Genomic DNA, 18,402 nt, shown 5'->3' on the forward strand with positions numbered 1-18,402 from the left:
CAGCCACCTGGTGGTATGAATCTGTTTTGCAGTCTTGAAAACTATTGCAGATATGCTGGCTCTGAAGAATACATTCAAACTAATGCAGAGTTGTTGGCTGTGCAGGATACACAGACTACTGCAGGTATGCTGGCTGTGCAGGATACATTCAAAATACTGTAGATATGCTGGCTGTGCAGGATACACAGACTACTTGCAGGTATGCTGGCTGTGCAGGACACATTCAAAATACTGCAGATATGCTGGCTGTGCAGGATACACAGACTACTGCAGATATGCTGGCTGTGCAGGATACACAGACTACTGCAGATATGCTGGCTGTGCAGGAAACATTCAAATTATTGCAGATATGCTGGCTGTGCGGGATATAATCAAATTATTGCAAATATGCTGGCTGTGCGGGATATAATCAAATTATTGCAGATATGCTGGCTGTGCAGAATATAATCAAATTATTGCAGATATGCTGGCTGTGCGGGATATAATCAAATTATTGCAGATATGCTGGCTGTGCAGGATATAATCAAATTATTGCAGATATGCTGGCTGTGCGGGATATAATCAAATTATTGCAGATATGCTGGCAGTGCAAGATACATTCAAACTACTGCAGATATGCTGGCTGTGCAGGATACAATCAAATTATTGCAGATATGCTGCTGGCTGTGGGAAAAATTCAAATTATTGTTGATATGCTAGGTGTGCGGGATATAATGAAAATACTGCAGATATGCTGGCAGTGCAGGATACAATCATACTGTTGCTGCTATGCTGCCTGTGTGGGATATAATCAAATTATTGTCGATATACTGGCTGTGATCAACACACATAGTGGAGGAACTCAGCAGGTTAGGCAGCATCTCTGGAGGGATATGGAGAAAAGATACTTCATCTGGACTGGATATTATGGGGTTTCATTAAAAAGAATGAATGTTTCATTTATGTTTTCAACAAGGGAGTGAGGGAGGGAGGGAGGGAGAGAGGAAAAAAACGGGAGAATTTGATGAACAAAAATCAATTTTGATTAGAAATGTGCCTTTCATTAAACTTGAACAGTGGCATTTCCAATTGTGATTTTAGGTTCACTTCCAGGGAAAAAAAGAGACATTCATTTTTTTATCCACCTTACTCTGGACATACAACACACTGCTTCATTAACAAATTAATGAATTTCTGTGTGCATACCCTTGTATGATATCAAAGCCTCTCTATTCCACTCAATATTCTGGCCGTGACTCAGTAATGACTTTTACTAAGAAACAAACCTCATGTCACAGCCTCTTAAGTGAATATATCAGATAGCACCATTGCGCAGAAGCAAATTTGCAGCAGTTGCATTGATAATTGATCCAGTTTTGAACTGATTTTAGTTCACAGCAAATTTCATGTTTTAAAAGATAAAATTTGCTCAGAAAGAGTTTGGTGTTAAAAGCAACTTCCAAAAGTTGCCTTCCAAAGGAAAAAAAAATGTAAAACAAAAAGCAGAAAGACGGAATATGATGAAATTGCCAATTAGTTAACTATTCGATGGCATTCAATAAACACTCACATGTAATGCGGGATGTTTAATAGAACACGAGAATACGTCCATGATGCTCTGCTGACTTTATAACCTACTCTCAGCTCCATCTAATCCTTTCACTCCACTTCCTCCATTTCTCTATCATCCATGTGCCTATGCAAGAGTTTCTTAAATATCCAACATATATGCCCCATCACAGCATTCAACGCACCTCCCACTCTGTGGAAAGTAACTTAGCTCTGACGTTCTCACTAAACTTTCCTCCAATCGCCTTAAAATGCTCCCTTGTATTAACCATTTATGCCCTGGGAAAAAGTCTGGCTATCCACCTGATCTATGCTTCTTAATCATCTTGTACACATCTATCAAGTCACCTCTCATCCTCCTTCACTCCAAAGAGAAAAATCTGAGTTTGCTCAACCTATACTCATAAGACTTGCTCTCTAATCCAGGCAGCATCCTGCAACCTCTCTAAAGCTTCCACACCCTTCCTCTAAGGAAGTGACAGAACTGATCACAATATTCCCAGTGTAATCTAACAAGTATTTGCATCAGAAATTTGAAATCTCGCTCATTCAGGGCAGAACTGGAAAAGAAAGCTCAGTAAGCAAGTTAAATTACATCGGTTTATGTGGACGACTCACAGATTTTTGGATTTTAAGATTATTATGCCCTCAGTTTGGATCCAAACTGTGAAGACTTTGCCCAGATTGCCTATGTGGCCCCAAATTCATTAAAAATCTGTACTGCTTCCACTTGCAACAACAGTGCATGATCTTGCTGCATATATTGAATGTGATACTAGGCTCAGAATGGCAGATTTGTTCCTGGCCAGCCTTACCTCAGAGCTGAATGTTACAACTGTGTTGTTTATGGAAGGCTCTGCTGTGTAAGTTTTAAATCACCCTCTAATCCCAGACAAACTCCCTGGCTTGATAAAACAAATTGCAAATAAAATGGTAGTTATGGCTACCAACAACAGAAAAACTGTTACATACAGATTATCAGGGAGGATATCCTCATAAAATAGCCAAATCAAACTGGTATTAGTCTGGAGGATGAATTCAAAGAATGCATAGAGGACAGCTTCCTGAAGCATGCCATCATGAAATCAACAAGGGACTGAGCTATATTTGTATAACAAGATAAGATTAATTAGTAATATTAAAGGAGCAGCTCCAAGAAGAAATGTCATATGGCATACAGTTTAGAACAGCAATAAAATTTGAAAATATAATCTTGAAGCCATAACGTCATTGCAAAGGGTGAACTGCTTAGACTGATTGGGGAAATTAAAAGGCTTGCCTATAGATTAACAATAACAAACTTTGAGAAATAGTTCAATGTTTTCAAGTATGCATTCGATTGAGAAATTAAACCTTCGTCCATGGGTAACTGAAATGATGAAGGACAAGACTAAAAGCTTAATGTCACTAGGGAAAACGGAAAATGGAGTATTTAAAAAACAGCATGCAATGAAAATGTTAAAGGAGAAGATAGAAGGAAAAAACCACAGGAAATATAGACAAGAGTCAGAGCAGCTGCAACTCAAAATCAAAAATAAATGCATAACAGGAAAATATGGGAAATGTAAAAACTGAAAACATGAATCAAACAATCAAAATGCTGTGATGGGGCATATATGTTGGATATTTAAGAAACTCTACAAGGTGTGTTCACTATAATGGAAAGAGGACGATGCAATACAAGAGACATTGAATGCACTGATTGAAACCTTCCAAACTTGAAAATTCCAGAATAACCTATGAATGAACTACAAGCAAATCCAGTGAGGCGAGTGAGAGTGAGAGAGTAAGAGAGAAAGACAGGTACATGTGGGCAAACTGCCTGACATTATCTCACTTTACAACAGAGGAGTCTGCTTTTTAGGGTCTTTAAGTGCAGCCTCACCAACATCTTCAGTTTTAACATTATGTCCCAGTTTTTGTACTTAATGTACTCAACTTTTGTACAATTAAGGAGAGCATACCAAACAACTTAACTATAGTCTCTGCTTGTGTACACACACACACAATGCCGGTGGAACGCAGCAGGCCAAACAGCATCTATAGGAAGTACAGTCGATGTTTCGGGCCGAGACCCTTCGTCAGGACTAACTCTCTACTTGTGTCACCACTTTCTGGACACAATATACCTGGGCCCCAGGTATCTCTTTTACAGAACTCTCCAGGGCCTTTCCACTCACTCTGTAATTCCTGCACTAGCTTAAATTCCCAAAAAGCACTATTTCACACTTGTCTGAGTTAAAATTCCATCTGTCATTCCTTTGCTCACTTCCTCACAATGATCTAGATCCTGTAGTAAACTTAAACATCCTTCTTCACTGTCCACTATTTAGTAACCATGCCATCTAGTGTACATTCTCATCCACATTGCTGATATGGATAACAGTGGAGCCAGTACGGATCCCTGGACCACAGTAATAGTCACATGGTTGCCCCATCTAGTCAGGCCATGTAGATACTATCTGAGAAAACTACCCTGGACACACTTAACAAATTCAACCTCATCCAAGCTCTTTGTGCTTTGGCAGTGCCAAAATATTTGAGAAGTTAAAATCACCTGCTATGACAATGCCATTATTCTTACAGATATCTGCCATCTACCTATATTTTTGCTCTAGCTTTCACAAACTATTCGGGGACTATAACACAATCCAAACAAGGTGATCATCCACTTTATTTCTCAGCTCCATCCATAGAGTCTCACTGGACAATCCACCAGGAATATCCTCTCCAAGTACTGTGTGATGTTTTCCCTAATCAAAAAGAGGAAATAAGGACAAAAAAGAGGCTTTGTCAGAGAAGATTAAGGAGAATCCAAAGATATTTACGAATATATTAAGGAGAAAGAGTAGTAAGAGAGAGAAACTAGGGCCACTCCAGACCAAGGTGAACATCTACTATATGTGTGGAGCTGCAGGAGATGGGCAAAGTGCTTAAATGAATGTTTTTAACATGAAAAAGGACAAAGATTTCAGAACTTGAGATAGTTGATGGGGATGTTGTGGGGGTAATCTGCATTGCAGCTAAGGATAGATTTGATGTCTTAAAACTGAAAAGTTTGGACTGCTATATATAGATCCCTGGGAACTATTAACTAAATGGATTATTAAACCTAACATCTGTGGCAGGTAAGTTACTTGAGGGAATTCTGAAGGATAAGATATATAAAATTTGGAAAGACAGGAGTTGATTAGGAATAGACAGTATGGCTTTGTGTATGGGAAATCATTTCTCACAATTGGATTGAGTGTTTTTGTAGTAACCAAGGTCGGTGAGGGCAGTGCAGTAAATGTGGTTTTGATGTAATGTTCCGCATAGTAAGCAGCCATGGAAAGTTAGATTGCATGGAGTCCAGAGAGAACTAGCTATTTGGATAAGCAACTGGTGTGACAGTAGGAAGAAGAGTGTGATGGCAGAATGTTGCTGGAGGCCCCAGACTAGGGGTGTTCCTAGAGTCAGTGCTAAACCCATTGGTATTTGTCATCTATATCTATGATTTGAATGCACAAGGCATGGTTAATAAGTTTGCAGACGACACTAAAATAAGTGGTGCTGTTGAGAGTGAAGATGTTTATCAGGATATACAAAGGGATTTTGATCAAGTGGGTAAGTGTGCCGAAGAGGAACAAATGAGGGTCGGACTTTCACAATGAACTTCAGTGTCCTGGGGAATATTCTGAACAGAAGAACCTAGGTATACAAGCACATGGTTTTCTGAAAGTGATGCAGCAGGTAGATAGGGTGATGAACGTAGCTTTTGGCATTCCAGTCTTTAGTAGTCAAGGGACTGAGTATAGTAACTGGTATGTTACGTTGCAGTTGTACATTGTGGAGGCTGCATTTGGAATAGTGCATTAGGTATTGGTCTCCCTGCTGTAAGAAAGATACCATAAAGTTGGAGAGAGTGCAGAGGAAATTTATGAGGACGTTGCCAGGACTTGGAAGGACTGTTGTGGAGGGTGGTCGAGCAAGTTGGACCTTATTTCACTGGAATGTAGGAGAATGAGTGCTGATATTATAGATCTGTACAAAATCATAAGGAGTATAGAGAGATTTAGTCTTTTGCCCAGGATTGAAGAATCAAGCTCTAGAGAGCATAGGTTTAATAGGAACCCGAGGGACAGCTTTTATTTTACCAGAGGGTGATCAGTAGATGATGAGCTGCCAGAGGAAATTGGACAGGTGTATGGACAGGAAAGGTTTAGAAGAATACGGGTCAAACACAGACAAATGAGACTAAGACTGAAATCTTGGTCAGCATGGACCAGTTGTGCCAAAGGGCAACTCTATGACTAAAAATGCAACTCCCCTCCCCTCTTATCTTCACCTTCATCATGGCTTTTTCATCTGTACCCTAGAAGATTGAGCTGCCAGTCCTGTTCATTCCCCAACCATGTTTCTGTAATAGCTATAATATCCCAGTCCTATGTACCTATCCATGTCCTGAGACATGACAAACATAAATTAACAAATTTAAAAATAGCATAAGTTACAAATAACTTGCACAAGTTGAGAAAGAGGAAAAATATCTGAGATAGCCCTTGGGTTTTTCCAAGTTGATTCCAACTTGACCTGTTGGCAGGAGGGAAGCAGCTGTTTTTGAAATTTGAGGTGTTGTTCTTCAACTCCTGTAGCTCCTGCCTGAAGTCTGTATCGAGAAGGCACGCCATGGATTTGGAGGGGGGGGGGGGGGGGGTCCCTGATGATGGATGCGGCAGGCTATATACCTGTATTCCAGGGCCACTCTGTTCCACAACACTCCCCGGGGTGCTACCATTCTATCCTATCTTATTGCTTTTCTCCTATTCCTACACTCACTTGCTTGTGGCACCAGAAGTGATTTAGAGATTACATCCCTTCAGATCTTGTTTTTTAACCTTCTGCCTATATTCACCCAACAGGACCTCATTGCTTTCCTTACCTATGCTCTATAATGTGTACAAAAACCTATTGTTGACTAGTAAAGCAGGTTATGATAAATTACAAGATCTTGATCAGTTCAGAGAGCTAACCACTACTACCACCCTCTGACTTCTCCCACAAAGCCAGTGTTGAATCCAATTTACTACCTCATCCTGAATGCCAAGCAACTAAACCTTCTTGACCAACTTGCCACATGGGACTTTGTCAAAGGCCTTGTTAAAGTCTACGCAGACAACATCCACAGCTTTTCCTTCATCAACTTCCTCGAAAATCCCAATAAGATGGGTTAGATAGTACCTATGATGCACAAAGCCATGTTGACCATCTCTAATCAGTCCCTGCCTATCCAAAAACTTATATATCTGGTCCCCCCTTAAAACACCTTCCAATAATTTACCCACTACTGATGTCAGGCTCCCTGGCCTATAATTTTCCATTTATTCTTAAGAGCCTTTATTGAATTAGCTAAATTCCAGCCCTCCTGCATCTTGCCCATGGTTAAGGATGTTGTAAATCCCTTTGCCAAAGCTCTTGCAATTTCTGCACTAGTCTCCCACAAGGTCTGAGAGGATACGTTGTCAGGACTTAATTTGCTTCAAGACAGCAAGCACCTCCTCTTCTGTAATGGTCCATAACATCATTACTGTTTTGGCTCAAATCTATAGACTCTGTGTCCGTCTCCTGAGTAAATGCAGATGCAATAAATTTATTTAAGATTGCCACCATCTCTTTTGGCTCCATGCACAGATGGCCGCACTGGTCTTCAAGTGATGCAATTCTGTCCTTTGCTATCCTTTTGCTCTGTAGAAGCCCTCCTGGTTTTCCTCTTAGGTGTTCTTTTGCATTTCTTATACTCAAGTGTCTAATTTGTTCCATGCTGCCTCTACCTGCAAGGCACCTCCTCCTCCTTAACCAGGGCCTCAATTTCCTTCGAAAACCAAGGGATCCTATACCTGTAATCTTTACCTTTTATTCTAACAGGAACATACAGTATAAACTCAGTACTCTCAATATTTCAGTTTTGAAAGTTCCCATTTACCAAGCATCTCTTTGCCAGGAAACAACCTTCTGAATCTACATCTACCAGATCCTTTCTGATACCATCAAAATTGGCTTTTCTGTAACTTGGAATCTTAACCCAAGGACCAGTCCCATCCTTCTCCATAATTACCTTGAAACTAATGTAACTATGATTGCTAGATCCAAAGTGATCACCTACACACACTCTTGTCACCTGCACTGACTCAGTCCTTAATAGGAGATCCAGAATCACATTCTCTTTAGTTGAGACCTTGATATATTCTTTAAGGAAACTTTATGCTATCCAATCCTTTTACGGTATGTGAATCCCAGTCAATATGCGAAAAGTTAAGATCACCTACTATCACAACTTTATTTTTTTTTAAGAGAGTCTGCTATCTTTCAACAAAGTTGCTCCTCCAAATCTTGTTGACTATTGGGTGGTCTGTAATATATAATTCCATTTTTGTGATCATCTCTTTCTTATTCCTCAGTTCCACCTGTATAGCCTTAGTAGATGAGCCCCCAGTCTGTCCTGTCTGAGCACTGCTGTGTCAGTTTCCTTGACTAGTAATGCCACCCCTCCCCCTTTAACACTTTCCACTCTATCATGTCTAAAGCAATGGAAGCCCGGAACATTGAGCTACCAGTCCTGCCCCTCCTGCAACCAAGTCTCACCAATGGCCGCAATATAATTCCACATGCTGATCCATGCTCTAAGGTCATCTACCTTACCTACAATAGTCCTTGCATTGAAATAGTTACAACTCAGAACATTACTCCCACCATGCTCAATCTTTCAGTTCCTACCTTTGTATGTAGGCCAAACATCTCCTTTTCTCACAACCACTCCACTAACCACAATGGCACTCTGGTTCTCATCCCCCCTTGCAATTCTAGTTTAAACCCCCAGAGTGACACCAGCAAACCTTATCAGAAGGATATTGATCCCCCTGCAGTTCAGGTGCAAACAGTCTATAATTTGGACAAACAATTTACAAAATTGCTCTTTAGAAAGCTCACAAAACAATGTACACAAACAAGAAGTTGTTGCATTACTATTATACATCTGGAAAAGGTGTAATCACTATCTGAAGCACTACGTTAACAAAAAAAAACATATGACAGCAAACAAGGTTTGCATGCCAAAATGTTTATAATGCAGCAGCAGCTGTGAAATCACAAGGGTCTCAGACCCTGATATGCTCAGTATTTCAGTACTGTAACTCCTACTTTCATCTGCACCCATCACATAGGTAGAGATGTGGTTTTCAAAGAACTTACCATCACAGAATGACAGGACTGGGTGTAGACAAGCATCTAACAATGCAAGCCGCTCTGACATGGGCATGTTGTATTGATTTTCTCGTGACTCAGAATTCTTGGAGCCACACATAATGCACGATGTTGTGACATTACAGTTACACTTCACTGTAAGAGGGTGCTGGTTCTGCAAACAAGATAAAACAGTGATGAATGACAGCAAATACATGCAACCCCGTTCCTGTTTTCCAGGAACATGTGCATTGCTGGATAACACGCATCACGATTTCCTGTAACGCAAAGCCTTGTCATCTGCACATGCGTCACAAAACTTAAGGTGAAAATATACATTTATTCGGTTTCTCCCCCATATAAATTCCACGAGAGCAAACTTTATCTATCTCAAGTTCTTGAGTAGTGATTTGTGAATCCTGTAATGGTGAAGTACAATTTCTGGAATGGCTGTAGCGTGAGGATTGCCTGTATTGTGCTTTCCCAAAAGTTATGACGTTTATCATTTAGAGATGCTATATTTCTTCTGCTCCAATTATCAGTGTACTATAAGACAATGCACAAAATCTTCCACGGGAGAGGTTCATTGTATCTAAACTGGCTACCGAAGACAGAATGATCTGCGTCTGGGGTAGGTACGACATGCATAGTGCTTGACTTTCACCTGACATTGGACAAAAACACAAAGCTTAATGCAGCAGGAAAGGGTAGGGCACAGTGGGAAATCAATGCTCCCTTCTGTTTATCTTGCTACCATTAAAATACATTTAAAATCTTTCAAGTTATTAAGTTGTACATGAACCTTTCCCCATAGTTATTTTACTATTACAGAAGTCAAAACACATCCACTTTCAAGAACACCTGTTGCTCAATGAAGATGTCCTATCAAGCTTTGATTTTATCTATGCCAGGGCTCTTCTGATTTATTGTAATTGGCCTGACTAATCAACTATTTTATTTGAAAGTGGTTTAGCACCCCTTTCCATAGTCATAAATCTAATGACATTATCATTGCTCTATTTTGAGCACTCCCCCACTTGATCATGCTAATTTTGTAGAAACAAGTCCAGCTATGTCACTTTTCCAGTAAGGCCAGGCCAGAAATATATTGATCAAAAAAGTGGTCTGAATGCACTTCAGAAAGAGCTCCACATGGATTTGCATCAAAGTTCCTTCCCCATTAGTCCTACACTATGGCATATATCATTGTAATTTCATACAACTGTACAGAATAGGTATAGGACCCTTTGCCCATGCTCTGTGCCAATCATGCCATTACACTAATCCGATCAACCTGCATATAACCCATATCCCTCCATTTCCTGTATATTCATGTAGTTGTTTAAATGCCACTATCAAAGTTCAGAATTAATTTATTCCCAAAGTACATATACATGTCACCATATACTACTCTGAGATTAATTTTCCTGTGAAAAGCACAGTAAATTCAAAGAATCAGAATAATCAATGAAAAAAATCACACATAACAAAGGTGGGCAAACAAGCAATGTGCAAAATTCAACAAACTGTACAAATATAAATAAAGGGAAAAACAAATAATAATAAATAAATGAATAAGCAATTAATATCGAGAACATGAATTTTAGACTCCTTGAAAGTGAGTCCATAGGTAGTGGAATCAGTTCAGTGTTGGCGAGAGTGAAGTTATCCCGTGGTTCAAGAACCTGATGGTTGAGGGGTAATAACTGTTCCTGAGCCTAGTGGTCTGGGACTTGAGGCTCCTGTACCTCCTTCCTGATGACAGCAACGAGAAGAGAACATGGCCTAGATCAGTGGTTCCCTAACATTTCTGGGTTACCACTCCCTTAGCTCCCATACCACATTCCCAGTACTTCCCTCTCCCTTTCTGGCCATTACATGAAAACTATAGTATTTTGATTTACAATGCCCGGTGAAGGAAAAATAGGAACTGCAAATTCAAAGCTGTGACAAATAATTGCAAAAATATTCAATTCTACTTCAAGCTACAAATAAAATCATTTCTTTAATTACAGTAAATAAAATTAACAATTTTAGAGCGTATATTAGTCCAACTATTCACTAGTTTATTGCCTTTTTCACCCTTCAGTAAGTTGGATGGGCTTGGTGCAGTGCTTTGAAAGATGTTGGGCGACTGCAATGAAACCGTGCTTCACCAAATACAATGTTGGAAAGGCAATAAAGAACATCTTGAAGTTTCTCCCACAGTGCAGGATAGCATTCAGACATTTCATTCTGCAACCAAAAGTCTTGATGTGACTTTTTGAACCTTAGCTTCAGCTCAGTCATTTTGGAGCGAGATCGGTTCTTCTTCCATCTTCTGTCAAGACCACGGTACATGCGCTTGCAACACTGTGTGTCAGATAGAGTGGTCAGCAGCACTGGGGCTCCACAGGGGACTGTCCTGTCTCCCTTTCTCTTCACCGTCTACACCTTGGACTTCAACTACCGTACAGAATCTTGCCATCTTCAGAAGTTTTCTGATGACTCTGCCACAGTTGGATGCGTCAGCAAGGGAGATGAGGTGGAGTACAGGGCTACGGTGGGAAACTTTGTCACATGGTGCGAGCAGAATCATCTGCAGCTTAACGTGAAAAAGACTAAGGAGCTGGTGGTGGACCTGAGGAGGGCTAAGGCACCAGTGACCCCTGCTTCCATCCAAGGGGTCAGTGTGGACATGGTAGAGGATTACAAATACCTGGGGATATGAATGACAATAAACTGGACTGGTCAAAGAACACTGAGGCTGTCTACAAGAAGGGTCAGAGCTGTTTCTACTTCCTGAGGAGACTGAGGTCCTTCTACGAGTCTCTGGTGGTCAGTGCTATCATGTTTGCTGTTGTGTGCTGGGGCAGCAGACACCAACAGAATCAACAAACTCATTCGTAAGGCCAGTCATGTTGTGGGGGTGGAACTGGACTCTCTGACAGTGGTGTCTGAAAAGAGGATGCTGTCCAAGTTGCATGCCATCTTGGACAATGTCTCCCATCCACTCCATAATGTACTGGTTAGGCACAGGAGTACGTTCAGCCAGAGACTCATTCCACCGAGATGTAACACTGAGCGTTATAGGAAGTCATTCCTGCCTGTGGACATCAAACTTTACAACTCCTCCCTCAGAGTGTCAGACATCCTGAGCCAATAGGCTGGTCCTGGACTTACTTCCACTTGGAATAATTTACTTATTATTATTTAATTATTTACGATTTTATATTGCTATATTTCTACGCTATTCTTGGTTGGTGCAACTGTAATGAAACCCAATTTCCCTCGGGATCAATAAAGTATGTCTGTCTGACTCTGTTAATTCCTCATTGCAAGTGTTCAGGAATGGATTTATTACAAATTCCAGATTGGCTATCAAGAGAAAATCCTGAAATCTCTCTCACATGTCTTTATGTGACTCAGTCAGGTGGGCATAGTCTACCTGAAGATCATCATCTGGTGTTCATTCTTTCTTTTCCAACTCAGAGTGACTTGGAAATTGAAAAAGGTCACGACAGACAACAGCGAACTTAAATAGGGTTAATTTAAACAAAAAAGTGGTGATGACTGATTTGGTTTTAAGAAGATTCACATCAATTCCTTGCAATTGAAGATTGATTTCATTAAACTTTGTGAACAATTCTGACAAATAAGCAACGTTATGCTGCATATTCTTGAGTTGATTAATGAATGAAGCATTCAAGTCTTCAAAGAACTTAATCATCTTTTCAAAAAGCACATAAAAGCATCTCAGGACTTTAAGAGCTATCTGACTTCTGTGTGCGACAGCAAGCATTCAAACTGTTCATCGTTCTCAATTCAGAGCACTCAAAATAGTCGAGAATTGAGAGCATGGAACTTGAAGTTACTTACTGATCTGATAACAGTATTTAATTGTTTGTGCAGCCAATCACTTAGGTTTTTTTGCGACAAGATGTTATCTGTGAATTACACAGAACACAGTAAATATGATAGGTATAACTTTTTTCAAGAAAGTAATCACCACATGGTGGAGTCCCGTCATTGATGGTGTCACATTTGTTGCACAAGCAAGAATGTTGGTGAGCAGACTATCCTTCTGGTTGGAAAAAAATTTAATAAATTTATTATCAAAGTACATACGTGTCAGCATATAAAACCCCTGAGATTCATTTTCTTGCAATCATTCACAGTAAATACAAAAACCACACCCAACAAACACAACCAATGTGCAATAGACAACAAACTGTTAAAATAAAGAGAAAAATAATAATAAACAACCAATAAATATTAATAACATGAGATGAAGAGTCCATGAAAGTGAGCCCATAGGTTGTGGGAAGAGTTCAGTGTTGGGCCAAATGAAGTAATCTCCTCTGGTTCACAAGCCTGATAACCCAACAACCTGAAATATTGACTCCCCCTTCGTGCCTGTTTCTAGTTCCTTTGCAAATAACAATTCTTGAAACATGCTTTCATCTCTTATGAAGCAAACGTAACCAAGAAGTAAAGATTCGTTGCCTGGCAAAGTTGACTCATCCAACTGCAGTGTAAATTCTGTTGTCCAAAGTATGTTGTACAATGTGTCTTCCACATTCTCAGACACTTCACCTATTCATTTTTGAACAGGGTTGTCACTGAACCGAATTGCTTTAATTATTTAGACTGGTGACTTCCGAAAGTTTTCACAAATTGACTGAAAATAAGACAGGTTCTTGTTTGCTTTACCAATGTGCACGCTCTTCAAATGTTCAAGGAGCCTGGATGGTTCCATTGCCTCGTTTGAAAAAGCTCTTTCACACAACATACACATTGGTTGCTTGGTGCTAGTATAGATCCATATTTCAGATACTCCACACCACACTGTCTATACTTTTTGTTTGGTCTGCTTTTGCCTTTTTCCATTATGAATAAATGACCACGATCAATCGCCTATTGTTTAAGCCCAACCTTAAAGGCTGCAAACAATAAAGGGGAAAGTTAAGATGTCATCATAGCTGACTCTGCCTGAAGATGCATAAAGTGGGACTGTGATGACTTGGTTGGGCTGTGGGCTAGAGAAATGCAGTCAAGACCATTCGAAAGGGCAGATTCTAAACTTTACTCCATTGAACACCATAAGTCAATTCACAGGAATTGAGTCACTGTGGGATTAGAGTATGGGAATCATACTTGCTAACATTGTACTACAGCAGTGAGTGGCAATAATGCGCAGGAGGCCCGGAAATAACACAATTTTTTCAATCCAGATTTTTCATGATATACCAGATACAGAAGTGTTGTCACATTGCTTTTCAACAACTATAACACATTTCAAGCAAAGTCTAAAAGAACAGTGGGTTAGCAAGAAGGGGCAATTATGTGATCATTGTAATCAAATATGAGACGCTGAGAATCAAATACTTGTAATAATTCATTAAATTAAGCCTGTAATCTCTAAGCTGCCCTCTTGCTACCAAACCACCTCAATGCCCCCTTTATCTTTAGAAACTCCCACCTTCCTCATATTACCTACTTTGGGAAACCACTGGCCTAGATGATTGGGGAGGTGGTCCTTGCAACAGTGCTCCATGTAGATGTGTTCAATGGTGGGGAGCACTTTACCTGTGATAGACTGGACTGTATCCACTACTTTTGTAGGATTTTCCATTCAGGAGCATCTGTATTTTCAAACCAGGTTGTGACACAATCAATCAGTATACTCTCCATTGTGCATCTATCATCGAAAGAAATTTGTCAAAGTTTTAGATGACATGCCAAATCGTTCCAAACTTCTAAGAAAATAGAGGTGCTGTCATGCCTCTTTTGTAAAGGCAGTTATGTGCTGACCCCAGGACAGATCTTCTGAGATGATAATACCAAGGAATTTAAGATTGCTAATTCTCTCCACCTCCGATCCCCTGAAAAGGACTGTCTCATGGATTTCTGGTTTTCTCCTCATGTAGTTAATGATCAGTTCTTTGGTTCTGCTGACTCTGAGAGGTTGTTGTCGTAGCACCCTTCGGCAGATTTCCAATCTCCATCCTAAATGCCAATTCGTTACTGCTTTTCTGCCAACAGTGGTGTTGTCAACAAAATTAAATATGGCATTTAGCTTAACAGTCATAAGTATAAAGTGCGTAGAACAGGGGGCTAAGCACAGAGCCTTATGGTGCACGTGTGCTAATGGTGAATGTGGAGATGCTTTTGCCAATCCGAACCAACTGGAGTTTGCAAGTGAGGAAATTGAGGACCCATTTGCACAAGGAGGCATTGAAGCCTACATGTTGGAGCTTACTGATTAGTTTTGAGGGGATGATACTGTTGAATGCAGAGCTATAATCAATGAAGAGCATCCTGATGTATGTATCTTCACTGTCCCGATGTTCCAGGGTTGAGTGAAGAGTCAATGAAATGGCATCCGATGTTGACCTGTTGTGTTAGTAGGTGTAATGGGAAGGGTTAGTTTACTTACCGGTCGAAAGTTGCTACCACTGTGCCAGTCGTTGATTGGCCTATTCGAAGAATGAAGCAGCTCTCTCCCAATGGTTGCCTTGTGTGCCATGGCACTAGTGTCCGGTCCGGGCACCTTAGGGGGTATAAGAATAGCACGTGCAAGAAACTCGCTGACTTTTCCTTTGTCTCCAGGGGCTCACCTTCACACTGAGGTCGCAACCAGTGCTGAAGAACCATTGGGAAAGTGTGCTGCAGATACAGGAGGGCCCATGCACACACTTAGCTGAGCATTTGTTGAATGCTTAGTTTTGTACTTGTGTAACTTGGGGAAACTTAACGAAGTACCTGTTGAGTCTGAAGCATTTCTGAATGTTTAGTGTCGTAATTTTTGTAATTTAGGGTGGCTTAGATGAGTACTTGTCTGACTTAGATATCGGGTCGAATGTTTAATGCTTGTCTGTGAATAAATGGTTAGCGTGCTTATTCAGAATCAGTGTCTTCTGTCTCACTTACTAAACCCGTGAACCTGCTTCCCCGTAACAGTAGGCTAATTGGAGCGGAACCAAGTCAATCCTCAGGCAGGAGTTGATATGTTTCATCACCATAGACCTAAGTGCTGCTGGATAATAGTCATTGAGGCAAATATGTACTTCAGACTGATGAAGCAAGAGGTTAAAAAAATTAGTGAACATTCCAGAAAGTTGATCAGCACAGGTCTTCAGTAGTTGGCTAGGTACACCATATGGGCAGGATGCTTTTCATGGGTTCACCCTCCTGAAGGATGCTCTCTCGTTGGCCTCAAGAGACTAAAAATCACATGGTCATCAGGGGCTCTGGGTGTTTGTGAAGGTGCCTCCATTTTCTGTTGGTCGAAGCGAGCCTAAAAGGCATTGAGCTACCCTGGAAGCAAAACCTTGTTGTCACATATGTTGCCTGGTTTTACTTTGAAGGTGATAGCATTCAACCCCTGCCACAGCTATCAAGCATCCTTCAATGATTCGAGTTTGGTCTGCAATTCCCACTTTGTACATGAGGTGGTTTTCTGGAGATCATACCTGGATCTCTTGTATTTTAATTGACTGCCAGACCTGAATTCCACTGATCTGGCCCTCAGCAGATAGTGGATCTTTTGGTTCACCCAAGGTTCCGGATGGGGTAGACTCTGAGTTATTCTGTGGGAACACACTCACCCACAACTGACTTTGTAAAATCTGTGACAACTACAGGGTATTTGTTCAGATCCTCTGATGAGTACTTGAACATGGTACAGTCCACTGACTCAAAGCAATCCCATAGTCGCTCCTGTGCCTCCTGCAACCACCTTGTTGTTGTCCTTACCTCTGGAGCCCTGCTCTTTAGTCTCTATATGTATACAGGTAGGAGGATAGTCAGATTATCAGTTTTCCCTAAATTCAGTCTAGGTATGGAATGGTAGGCATTCCTGGTTGCAGAATAGCACTGGTCAAGTGTGTTGGGACACCTGCTGTTGCAGGTGATAATGTCAATGATAACTGGGCAGGACAGATATTCCTTCAAGCAGGCTTGATTGAAGTCCCTGGCAATTAGTTGAAAGGTGATGGGGTAGGTTGTTGCTAATTGCAGCAGTCAATACATCAAATGCTTGCTTAACATCAGCCTTTGATGGCATATAAAATGCAATCAGGATCATGGAGGAGAACTCTCTTGATAAGCAGAACAGATGCACTTAATAATTAAATGTTGCAGGTCGGGGAATAAGAGTGCAACAAGACCACTATGTCTGAGCACTACAAAGAGGATACCATGAAACACAAACCCCCACCTTTTGCCCTCTTTAAATCAACGGTAAGGTCCATCCGGTGTATCGAGATGCCCTCAGGTCTAACCAATGTATTCAGCTTGTCTGGAGTGAGCCACGTCTCCGTGAAACACAGAACACAGCAATTCCTTATTTCCTTCCTATACAGCAATCTTGCCCTTAGCTCCTCAACCTTGTTCTCCAGTGACTGCATGTACATTTGCTAACAAAATACTGGGTAGAGTATTTTACATCCTGACATTTTAGTATGGCTTAAAGTCTTCCCCCACCGACCTTTCTTCCAGCCATGGCCATGGACCTTCCACTTAAAGAAGCCGTACCTGCATTCCTGAGAGTCCTTCAGAAGATCATATTTGTCTTCATTACCTCCCATGTCCGTGCACACCAAGCACTTCAGCATAAAAAGAATTGCCTTGTAAATCTCCTGTAAACTAGTTCCTCCAACCTAAACCTATGCTCTCCAGACATTTCCACCCTGAGAAAAAGACCAACTGCCTACCCATCCATCCTGTTTATAATTTTATATACTTCTATCAGGTCGCCCCTTTGGCAAAATCAAACCTTAACATCCTTCACACTGCACATTGGTGATAAGGCAAAGTAGACAGAACAGTAGAAGTAGACTTAGCGTTTTGCCTAAGAGTTCCCAAGTCTTGAAGCTCATTTCAACTTACAGGACTGTTTCTTATGATCTTCTTAAATTAACAGTTTCTTTGATGAAACATTGCACATACACACAGCCAATTTTCAGAACACACAAGAAACATGTGATCCATAAAGAAAAGCAGACAGTCTGCCAATGGGATCTTTCTATTCTTTCAGTCCTGCACCTGTGCTTTTTTTTTTAAAAAAAGATCACTTTACACAAATAAATAGCAAACAAGGCTAGCCTAACTGCCTTTGAAGGCGGTAGCTTGTTAGCTCTTTGAACAGCTGAAGGCTTCTTGTGAAGCTACTTCTAACATCCAATGATGATCAAGTACCACCAATACACTTCCAGGTCAGGATAGTGTGCAACTTGAAGGTAAACCTGAATATGTAGTGTTGCCATTTATCTACTGCACTTGTCCATTCTGGTGTTACAGGACTCAACGGTAATGTCAGAGTAATACAGGAAAGTAGCTATACTGCATTCTACAGGCAACATGACTATATTTGTACTGCTTTATCATGGCAAACTATCTATAAATTTTGTGAACTTTGTAGATGAGTGCTCCATGCACCTGCTGCATTTGTCCAAAGGGATACAAGTCATATGGTTGGAAGATGCAGCCAGAATGGCAAAACTAGCTGCAATGCATTTTGCAAATGAAATGCGTCAGTCAGGACACGGTAACAGAGAGGAGCAATGTTTAACTTGATGAACGGGGTTTCAATCCCTTGAGCTATTTTGCCCAAGGTGCTGCTAGCCTCTTGGTATTGAAACTGCATTCATTGAG

General features: G+C 40.7%; 1 protein-coding gene across 5 annotated transcripts in view; it reads right to left on the reverse strand.

The window, feature by feature from the left end:
• Window positions 1–18,402, reverse strand: part of LOC132384586 (KAT8 regulatory NSL complex subunit 1-like) — a 171,933-nt gene that overhangs the window by 42,751 nt on the left and 110,780 nt on the right. For all 5 annotated transcript variants that reach the window (XM_059955800.1, XM_059955801.1, XM_059955802.1 and 2 more), the window contains one exon: window positions 8,776–8,941. In XM_059955800.1, the coding sequence (XP_059811783.1) occupies window positions 8,776–8,941 (166 nt within the window). The remainder of the gene's footprint in view (window positions 1–8,775; window positions 8,942–18,402) is intronic.

This window comes from Hypanus sabinus, chromosome X1 (assembly GCF_030144855.1).
Source record: "Hypanus sabinus isolate sHypSab1 chromosome X1, sHypSab1.hap1, whole genome shotgun sequence".
NCBI classification, from domain to species: domain Eukaryota; kingdom Metazoa; phylum Chordata; class Chondrichthyes; order Myliobatiformes; family Dasyatidae; genus Hypanus; species Hypanus sabinus.